This window comes from Erythrolamprus reginae, chromosome Z, assembly GCF_031021105.1.
Source record: "Erythrolamprus reginae isolate rEryReg1 chromosome Z, rEryReg1.hap1, whole genome shotgun sequence".
NCBI classification, from domain to species: Eukaryota; Metazoa; Chordata; class Lepidosauria; order Squamata; family Dipsadidae; genus Erythrolamprus; species Erythrolamprus reginae.
The window spans coordinates 132202098-132212544 of record NC_091963.1 but is presented as its reverse complement, the minus strand read 5'-3'; the positions used below and the strand labels follow the sequence as shown (position 1 = coordinate 132212544).

Genomic DNA, 10447 nt, shown 5'->3' with positions numbered 1-10447 from the left:
TTATTAATCCTCTTGGCACTGGGGGCCACCTTCTTAACAGAAAGCAGAGCAAAAGAGCGACATCTTGCCAGCCCAGCAGAAAACGTACATCGTAAGTCATGTCTCTGACACACACACACACACACACACACACACACACACACACACACACACACACCAAACACACACTCCGCCCAATCACGCGGATGGTGCAAGATTTCCCCGCATCTCCACCAGGTTCCTGCCTGCCTGCGCCTTCCCCACCCTCTCTCGGGCTTCCCCTCTCGCTGCCTCCCCCCCCCCCCCCATCGCCAGTTTCCTTTCCGAAAACCGTCTCCGTGGCAACGGGCTTCAGCGGGACAAACTGAACGAAGGATGTGGTTTTGCATGAGACTTCAGCGATGGAACATTGCCATGGCAACCCCGCCCGCGCCGCCCTTCAACCAAGCTCCGCCCGAGCGGGCCGGGCGGGGGGCTTGGGAGGGAGGTGGGGGGAGGGAAGGAAGGAGAGAGAGAGACAAGAGCCTTCGAAGGGGGAGGGCAAAAGGAAGGAACGAAGAAGGGAACTGTTACTCTCGCACATGCGCAGTGGGAGGGAGGGGGGCCTGAGAGGTAAGAGAAAGGGCTGATTGGGAGGGGTGGGGCTTAAAGGCTTCGGGGTATCTAGCAGGATTTGGGTTGGGGGATTATCTCCAAGAGTCAGCGCCTCCTATTTTGATTATAGAGGAGGCATCTCATTCTGCTTTATGATTTACACATAGTGTAAACAAGCAAGAACTATGGTGATTTCAACTACAGTACTTATCCTTTGGGATCTTAAGTTCTGAATTTTAGTAGAAGTTGCTGAACCGAGAACGAGATCTCTGAGCATCTACTCTTAAGCCTGAATCCCAGTTCAGAGGTTCTCAACCTTCCTAATGCCACCGCCCTTTAATACAGTGCCTCATGCTGTGGTGAGCCCAACCATAAAATAATAAAATTATTAGGAAACTAAGGTGGGTTCTAACCTCGCTACCGGTTTGCTTCCCGCTGTGCTGTGTGGCCGGGCCCTATGGAGGCATGTGCGCTGGGTGCATGCAAGCATACATAAGTGCACTGGTGTGCTTTTTGTCCCCTGTCCAATTGTCTTTCCTTTCTCTCACTTATCATATATATTTTCTTTCTTTCACATATCCTCTCCTCTAAGTTCACTTTACCCTTATATATATTACTACATGTCTATTTTTCTTCCTATGTATTTGTGTATTGGACAAATGAATAAATAAAATAAAATAAATTGCCATAGTTTTTTAAAAAAAAATGCAAAAAACCCACCCAAAACAAGATGGCAATGCATGTGAAGTACCAGAAATCCGGCTTCTGCGCATGCTCAGAAGTTCCCATGATACATAATTTTTTTTGCAGTTGTCTATTTGCATGTGGATGGACCCACCTGGAGATGGATAGAGGAGGGGGTGTCTTGGTTCCTATGACCATCGGAAATATGTGTTTTCCGATGGTCTTAGGCGACCCCTGTGAAAGAGTTGTTCGACCCCCAAAGGGGTCGCAACTCACAGGTTGAGAACCGTTGAGTTAGAGCCTGCTGACAGTGAATTCTAGGCAAAATTGATGTATTACAGGTAGTCCTCAATTTGCGACCACAATTGGGCCCCATATTTCTGTTGCTAAGTGAGATGTTTGTTAAATAAATTTTGCCCTGTTTTACAACCTTTCTTGCCAGAGTTATTAAATGAATTGCTGCAGTTGTTAAGTTAGTAACATGGTTGTTAAGTGACTCTGCTTCCCTACTGACTTTGCTTGCCATAAGGTTACAAAAAGTATCAGAGGACCCTTGGGTACCTGTAGCTGTCATAAATATGAATCAATTGCCAACCATCTGAATTTTGATGTCCATGGGGATGCTGCAATAGTTGTAAGTGTGAAAAATGATCCTAAGTCACGTAGTGCCATTATAATTTGAACAGTCACTAAATAAACTTTTGTAAGTCGAGGACTACCTGTATTATACCATCTAAAACAAGCCTTATTAAAGGCATGCAAGCACATAGGTTTGACATAATAAAGTGGCAACTTCAACTTTAAGGCACTACAAAGTATGGAGGTGTTTACTCTGTTCATGGGTCAGAGTTCATATTATGCATGTATTGGAGAAAAATTCAATCAAAATGAAAAAAAAAATGGAATGCAAGCAGATGTCCAAGAAGGAAACATTTGGAAAAGAAATTAGTTTGGAGTGAGGGTTAAACATGAGGCAAATAAAAGTCAAGGTTTTGAGAAGGAGGAAGTCCATCCCTCTAGACAGAATGTATAGAGAATAGAGCAATACCTAAGGTTTAAAAATAGTACAGTATTTGACTAGGCAGCTGTTGTTGCTTTGAAGATCCAGTGACAATTAAGAGTGATAAGCCTGAATGGGATGCTGGTATAATTTGAAAACCTAGAATGTTATAGTATATAACATGATAGAAAATTACAGAAATGTGTGGAATGTAAAATAGATGATGGGGATAGGAAACAGAGCAATATGTATCATTGTCCCTGGGTCAACTTAAAGGATTCTTAAGGTTAACAATAAATAGACATTCTTGAGCAATCTTGTTTTAACTCACTCAATCGTACTGTCCTCTTAACATGTGCTGGAACTATAATTTAACAGCTCCCAATCTTTTTTATTTTTTAAAAGTCAAGGGATCAGTCCAGCAGTGAAATCTACTTACCTTCCCTACCGGTTTAGAAATGCGTGCTTTGCACACATACCACCATTGTGCATGCTGCTTTGCACACGCGCAGAGGGTTAAAAATGAGAAAATTGGGATGTCTGGTTGGATGGACAAAGCCTTATGCTGCTTCTGCTACTGGTTCTCCAAACCACCAATGGCCGCCACTATCAGTACACCTGAACTGGGGCATACCAGTAGGATTTCACCACTGGATCTTTCACTTTCTAATGTTTTTCCTTTCCTACTGTAAATTATTTATCTTTTTTTAAACTCCCTGTTCTGACTTCCAATTTTTAAATCTATTTTATTTGGTTGGCATTCAAAATTCCCTGCGAATGGGTCAAGGAAACACTTCTGATAGTTGAGTATAACTCCTCACTTTTTCTTCTTCCCCTCCCATCTTTCGTCAGGATTGGTGGAAAGCTGATGCATTTCTTGGAGATGGTTGCTAACAACTGAGTGAACAAAAGCAACGGGTGATGTTGGCTGGAGAGATCAGAAGACTGTATCAGAGCATACCAAAATACTGACTGCCTAAATATTAATTGTATTTTTGTCATAAGGGTTCTCTAGAGAACAAGGTACTTTTATTATTATTTTTTGTTGGGGAGGGAGTGCTGATTTCATTCAGGTTTCAGATGCTAGGAAATTATTAGGCTAGGGAGAAAGGTTTGAGAGATAGTGATGAATGTAAAGATAAAAACGAAGGAGGCTTTGTGGTTTTGAACTGAGTCATATTCAGGCAAGGATATAGAAATGGAACTGATTCTAACAAACTCCTAAATACTCTTGGGAAAATAATTGCATTTAGCCAAAATTTCCTCCTAGAATTACTTTAAGTAAAAACAACTGTTGGGGTGAAATGCATTTTCTATCCCATTAAAAGAATGTGCTATATGGAATACATTTCTTTTGGAGGAAAAAAGACAAGGAGCTAGAAGGATAATTTTTAAACAGTCTTGGGACCATTGATGAATGCAGGTGGTCCTTTAGATAAATTTTGAGATAGCATTGGACCTAACTGCAGAAAAGGTATGCAGTTGTTAATTTTATGAAAAGTGATTTGTCTGTTCAGTTTTGCAGACATTTGCAATAAAATTGCTGAAATAACTGTAAGCTCTATTGTTCAGCCAGTTTAAGGCACTTGGAAGCAGCTCTCTGTAATCTGTTGCCTTCCAGATATACCGGGATCAAAATTCTCAGACTACCAAACTACCTAGTTTAAGCCATATTTGATTGGTATTCTGGGAACTGTCATCTCAACACTTTGGAGAAGAGATAAGATATGATTAGATTTTTCCCTGATCTCCTATGCCAAGACTTGGTGACAGACAGATTTCAAATGTGGCAGTAGCAGACAGTGTTACATCATATCCTTCCATATTTCAGGCTTACTCATATCATATAGGAAGTCTTGACTCATCCTTAGATTGAGACCCCAGATCATGAACTTGCCATTTGACCTTGCTAAACTTCAATTTAGGTCTGTTCCTCCTCATCCAGAGTCATCCAAATAACCCAGTCAGACTCTTCATTGCACCATTTTTTTTCTAACCCAGTACAGACATTTAAAGATTAATATCATCAACATGATGATGATACTCACCCTCTGCTTCTGAGTGACATTACTCAATGGCCTCGTGTAGCTGTTAAATGAGAAGGGAGAAAGGGCCTCTGGCACTTCAAAATGGGTTCTATTTTATTCTCTCCATCAAGGTAAATAAGAACCACCATTAAAAATGGGTGGCTGCACTCTTGCAGAGGCATTCCTTGGTGGTATGGTACGAACCCTGGTTCAGAGGCCTACCATGGATGGTATGGAAGCTGTGGACAAAAGTGACAAGTTTAGGAGGGTGATGCTCCTTCCCCCATCTCATAATAGGTTACCAGGCAGAATAACCAGTACAATTTTCCCTGGTTTGAATTTTAACGGATAGACATCTAGATATTCCTTTTTAATATTTCCCCAAGTAGAATTGCAAATAATTCTATAGAACATTCTTCTGATTCACAGTTTTTAATACTCTATCTTCTACTTGTTTAACTTTGTCATTTAATGTCAACATGGAAGGAGAGGGTGCTTATGTCATTTCTTTTGATAAGGCTTTCCATTAGATATAATTCTTTGAGACACAAAACAATTAGGCAATGACTGTATTTACAAGTTGTGATTTTCAGTATTATAGCTCTATTTTGGGAGACAGCCATGAAGGAAAAAAAAAACCGACATTGACTTGAAAAGTACCAGAAGTGAGCATCTGGTGAGGATTTCTTTTATAGCAATAGTTGAAAAACTCACTTTTATGGAGCCTCACTTTAAAGGGAAAGGTATTAAGTTTGTTGTTTCATTATTGCAGTTTAAATGGTAGCCATTTGTATTTTCATCTGCTTTTTCTTCAGAGGGCTTAAGGCAATGTATTCAGGCATCTTCCACCCCTATAGTTATACAGTGATCCCTCTATTATCGCGAGGGTTCCGTTCCCAGACCCCTCGCGATAATCGATTTTTCGCGATGTAGGGTTGCGGAAGTAAAAACACCATCTGCGCATGCGCACCCTTTTTTTCTATGGCCGCGCATGTGTAGATGGTGGAGTTTGCGTTCCCCGCCGCCCATGCAAAGGGGAAACCCGATTCGGCTCCTCGCTGCTGCTGCGCTACCGAGCAGATCAGCTGCTGGGCGGCCGAAGGAACCTTCCCTGGGTCTTCCCGGCCGCCCACGCAAAGGGGAAACCCCGGCTCCTCGCTGATGCCCGCCGCTCGCCCGCCCGCCAGCAAGAGGGGGAAGACCCAGGGAAGGTTCCTTCGGCCGCCCAGCAGCTGATCTGCTCGGCGCAGCAGCAGCGAGCAGACGAAGATCGGGGTTTCCCAGCCGCCCACGCAAAGGGGAAACCCCGGCTCCTCGCTGATGCCCCCGCTCGCCCGCCCGCCGCTCGCCGCCCACCAGCAAGAGGGGGAGAGATAGAGAAAGAGAGAGAAGGAAAGAAAGAGATGAGAGAGGGAGGAAGAGAGTGTGAGAGAGGAAGAAGCAAGATAGAGAAAGAGAGAGAGAAAGAAAGATGAGAAAGGAAGGGAGTGACGTCATCGGGTGGAAAAATCGCGATATAGCTATTCGCAATGATCGGGATCGCGAAACTCGGTGGATCACTGTAGTTATATAGGTTAAAACATGTTCTTCAAACACCTAGACTTCAACTTCCACATGGTTGCCAGGGATTTCTGGGAGTTGAAGTCCACACTTAAAATTGTCAATGTTGAGAAGCCCAACAACAACTTTTAGTGGTTTAGGTAGTAAAGAGTCATTATAGTGGTTTTAGTCCAACAACCATTTGCAAAACTACATTTCATTGGTCCCTAAAAAAACAAAAACAAAACAGGCTTGTGGTTAAGGCACATTCTACAATTCCATGGTTTGCATAAATTTGTTGGAGAAAACTAATTGGTTGGATTTATATCACATGTCAATTCATAAATCAGTTTTACAACAATAATATATAAATTTATTCAACATGTAAGCCAGAAGCGTAACACATGATGGCTCAGCATGATGTGTAAAACTGGGCCCCAAGAAATGTTATGACACCAGATTTGAATTTGGGGCTTGCAGTTTGAGGCTTTTAGCCGTTTTTTCACATTCTACTTTCATTCACGAAACAATTATTTTCAGGAAGTGATATAATGTTTCAGAATTCTCATTCTCTTTCTCTCCGCAGGTAAAAATCGAAAATGCCATTCTTCAAATCTGCCACGAGTCTTCGTTCAGACACTAGTGAAGGGGACCTAGAAGGCATAGGTAATTTCCAAGAGAGAGAAGAGGATATTGTAGTGGTGATGGTGGAGATGAGAAGATATGGGTTACTTTTAGGGGGAAGAGGAAGTTATCGCAGTAGGAAACATCTGCACTGATTCTGTATTGGGGTTAGAGATATTGGAGCCTCTGAAACAGGCCTGTAATATTTTTTGTTTATTTGTTTGTTGGATTTAAAAGCCATCCCTCTCGGAGAACTCGGGGTAGCTTACAACATATAAAAACAACAGATAGATAAATCCAATTAATTATACTAAACAAGCAATCTAAAATCCCCAGATACGTTAAAATCAATCATACACATTCAGACAACAGCCATACAGACATTCGTCGCCCAGGGAGTAAGATCTAATCACCCCAAGCCTGGTGACATAAATTTCAGGAGCAGTGAGCCTGCGTAGGCTGAAGGTTTTCCTGGCTATAATAGCCACTTCTGCCCCACCTTCCTGGGGTCGTGACTAGTGCCACACCTGAAACCTCCTCCCTTTGGACCTAGCCAAGTCTCAGTTACGCATGCTAGGTTGGCCTCCTCATCCAGGAGTAAATCCTTGATGAGGGGAACTTTATGCTGTGAGCCGCCCCGAGTCTGCGGAGAGGGGCGGCATACAAATCTAATAAATAAATAGATAGATAGATAGATAGATAGATAGATAGATAGATAGATAGATAGATAGATAGATTGATTAATTAATTTACAATTCACCTGGCATTAAGCAGCAACAGCCTGAGCCCAAGATCTGCAATTTGCTTGTCAGCAGCACCCCAAGCTGAGTTCATGGGGCTGGAACAAGGGACCGCTTTTAAGCAGAAAGCTCTTGTTCCCCGGGAGCGGTCTACCCCATGTCTCCTGCCATATCTGCTTCTCCCCAGCAAGACCAGAATATTCTGGTCCTCTGCCAGAATGGGCTGCTCCATACTTCTTGCCTTTAGAGCATCAGGCAAACTGGCCCTTCCGTTTACACTACTCATCCCAGACATCCATTCCTATTCATTCGTCCATCGCTACCCACCCTTAATTTAATTAAACTAGCAATAATAAAAAAATATATGTTCCACTCTCAAACATACCCCACTCGTCCATTCATTCCTAATACATCCTCTCCATTAAACCCTCCCCATTATGATTCAAGTGTTGAAAAAAGAAAGCAAGAAGCTGTCTTACAGTTCATGTTGTATGTCCTTGTTTGCTCATAAAAACCTACTGGACTAGGTCGAATGTATTTAAACCACTATTTGTTTTTTATGATAATGATGAAATATACTTAGTCTCTATATTTGACATTAATGCTCTTTTTGCTGACTAGGAAAAGAAACTTCCATAGTTAGTTATAATATCTGGATTTGGTGAAAGTACAGTGGTACCTCTACCTACAAATGCCTCTACTTATCTTTTCTAGATAAGACCCGGGTGTTTAAGATTTTTTTGCCCCTTCTCAAGAAAAGGGAAACCGGAAAAGGCAGGGAGAAGCCTCCATGGGGCCTCTCTAGGAATCTCCTGGGAGGAAACAGGGCCAGAAAAGGCAGGGAGAAGCCTCCGCGGGGACTCTCTAGGAATCTCCTGGGAGGAAATGGGGCCTCCACTCTCCCTGTGGTTTCCCCAATCACACACATTATTTGCTTTTACATTTATTCCTATGGGAAAAATTGCTTCTTCTTACAAACTTTTTTACTTAAGAACCTAGTCACAGAACGAATTAAGTTTGTAAGTAGAGGTACTACTGTATGGTGCAATTATGCCTAGTTTACTGGGACAGTTGTTTCAAAGTGACTGTCAGGCTGCGATCCAAAAGATTTGTTTATCCTTCTTGCAAGCCATATCTCTACCCATGACTTGAGAGTAAGTTCTATTGGCATCCTGCTGTCTCAATTGAGTTGGTAATGCAATGCTATGCTATGCAATACAGTACAATATAATATTTTAGCATAAGAGTTGGATAACTGTGACTTTAAATCACTAATGGAGAATTTGCCATAATAATTTAAGTTCTCCCTGCTTTTCCACCTTGTTGGAAAGCTCTTTATCCCCATAGATCAAAAGATTTGGCAGGCAGTAGCTAAGGACTTAGAGCAAGTGTATTTTTGACATTTAGATTTACTGAAGGTTTCCCAGAATTTCATCGCCTATTTTATGTGCTGCAGTTTTTCTCAGTCTAAATCTGTTATAAAATATCTGTATCATCTTCATTTCAAATATAGCTTGACAGTTTCATTAAGAGTATTTGACTGGAGGTGTTGCTGTGGTTTTGTTTCAAAAACATTGATGTAGTGTCCTGGAAAGCTGTGAAACCTTTAGAGGAAAAAGTTGAGCAAAATGTAGGCTATATAGTAAAGTGTGCAGATATACACCGCTAAAAGAGCTTCTTGCAGAGCTGAGCAAACAATAGTGCAAAATAGGGTGGGGAACAAAAATTGGAGTAACAGAACCTTTGCATGTCTCCCCATCGAATCAAATAATAATATTCCGTTAATTTTTGACTGGGAGAGATTGGGTGCTCATTCTCAAGGCAGATTAAAATGCTGCCAAGGAAGGAGGCTTTTGAAAACGAACAGGCAAAAAATAAGCTCTTTGTATCCCAATAATAAAGAGGCCAAAGAAATAAAACCAGGGCACCGTGGCTATTTTTCCACATCATGCCTTGGTACGTTTTGTGAGCTACTCTTTTTAAACTAGAGCTCTTCAGTGTATATTGGTTTTGAAATTGGAACCAGATTAAATTGGAACCAAATTAAAGGAGAATGAAATACAAAGGGTTTTGCTAGCATATGGGGGTGAGGACCTGGAGAGTGAGTCATTAAGCTGTGAGTGAGCAAGTATGTCTCCCTGACCTTGACTTCACAATTGTCCAAAGCAAGATAGAAACATAGGCAGAGGGATGGAATAAAGCAGGGGTCTCCAACCTTGGCAACTTTTAAGAATTCCTCAGCCGGCTTTCTGGGAATTGAAGTCCATAAGTCTTAAAGGTTGCCAAATTGGATACCCCTTGGAATAAAACATGTATCCACATCAGATTAGGAGCATAAAAAACGTCTTCTTTTTTTCAAGGCAAGTATTTCTCTTTTTTAGGGGTGTGTGTGTGTTAGGAATTTTTAAAATTTTTCTCTCTCTACATACATTCATCAATGCAATGCACATTCTATTTTAGTACAATAAAATACAAATATTTTGTTAGTAAATAGTTCATTCTCCCCCCCCCAAATACTATTCTAGTTTTGTCATCCTGTTGAACCAATTGTCATGTAATTAAATTTCATCATCAATATTTCTTCAGATATTTAGTAGAAACAATATTTTTAACTTATTAAACACTCAGCCAAAGTTCCTTCATCCTCTCTTTATACATGTTATTAAAAGCTAAATACCCCTATATAACCTATTAATATTAAAAACTAAAAGAAAAAGCAAACAAACAAAGCCAACTTCAGACTACCCCCATCTTCCTCTTGGTAATGTATATTTGGTACTCCCAAAGTTTTAAAAGTTTTTTAAAGCCCAATTTAAGAGTTAACACTCCAAATCTATACTTCTTATATAGTACTTCTAACTTTCTATATTTAATCCGTATTTAAATTTGATTCAATCACCTGATATTCACATATGTTTAACCATCCATAATACACATCAAATTCATTTTACTTTCCATTATTATTTTATTATTTTCCATTATTATTTTCCATCAGCCGCTCTGAATCTCCGGAGAGGGGCGGCATACAAATCTAATAAATTATTATTAACATATTTTATTAATTTTACTCATAGACATTTTCACCAAAACTAGTAATTTTTCAAACTCCCTCTTGATAATAACATATTGATTTACTAATAAATTTAACCTTAATGTTAAACACACATTTAAAACAATTTCTAAAATTTTTTAATCAAGAAATAATCAAGGCTAGTCACCCCTTTTAATGCTAATCTCTCTGTTTTTAGGATTCTATCTAC

At 40.6% G+C, this 10447-nt stretch overlaps 1 protein-coding gene across 1 annotated transcript in view; it reads left to right on the top strand.

The window, feature by feature from the left end:
* Positions 1–457: 457 nt before the first annotated feature.
* The window catches only part of ODAD1 (outer dynein arm docking complex subunit 1), a 37100-nt gene continuing 27110 nt past the window's right edge, over positions 458–10447 (top strand). Inside the window, exons 1-3 of the mRNA XM_070728799.1 lie at positions 458–591; positions 3110–3280; positions 6410–6489. Of these exons, the coding sequence (XP_070584900.1) occupies positions 6423–6489 (67 nt within the window). The 5' untranslated portion in view covers positions 458–591; positions 3110–3280; positions 6410–6422. The remainder of the gene's footprint in view (positions 592–3109; positions 3281–6409; positions 6490–10447) is intronic.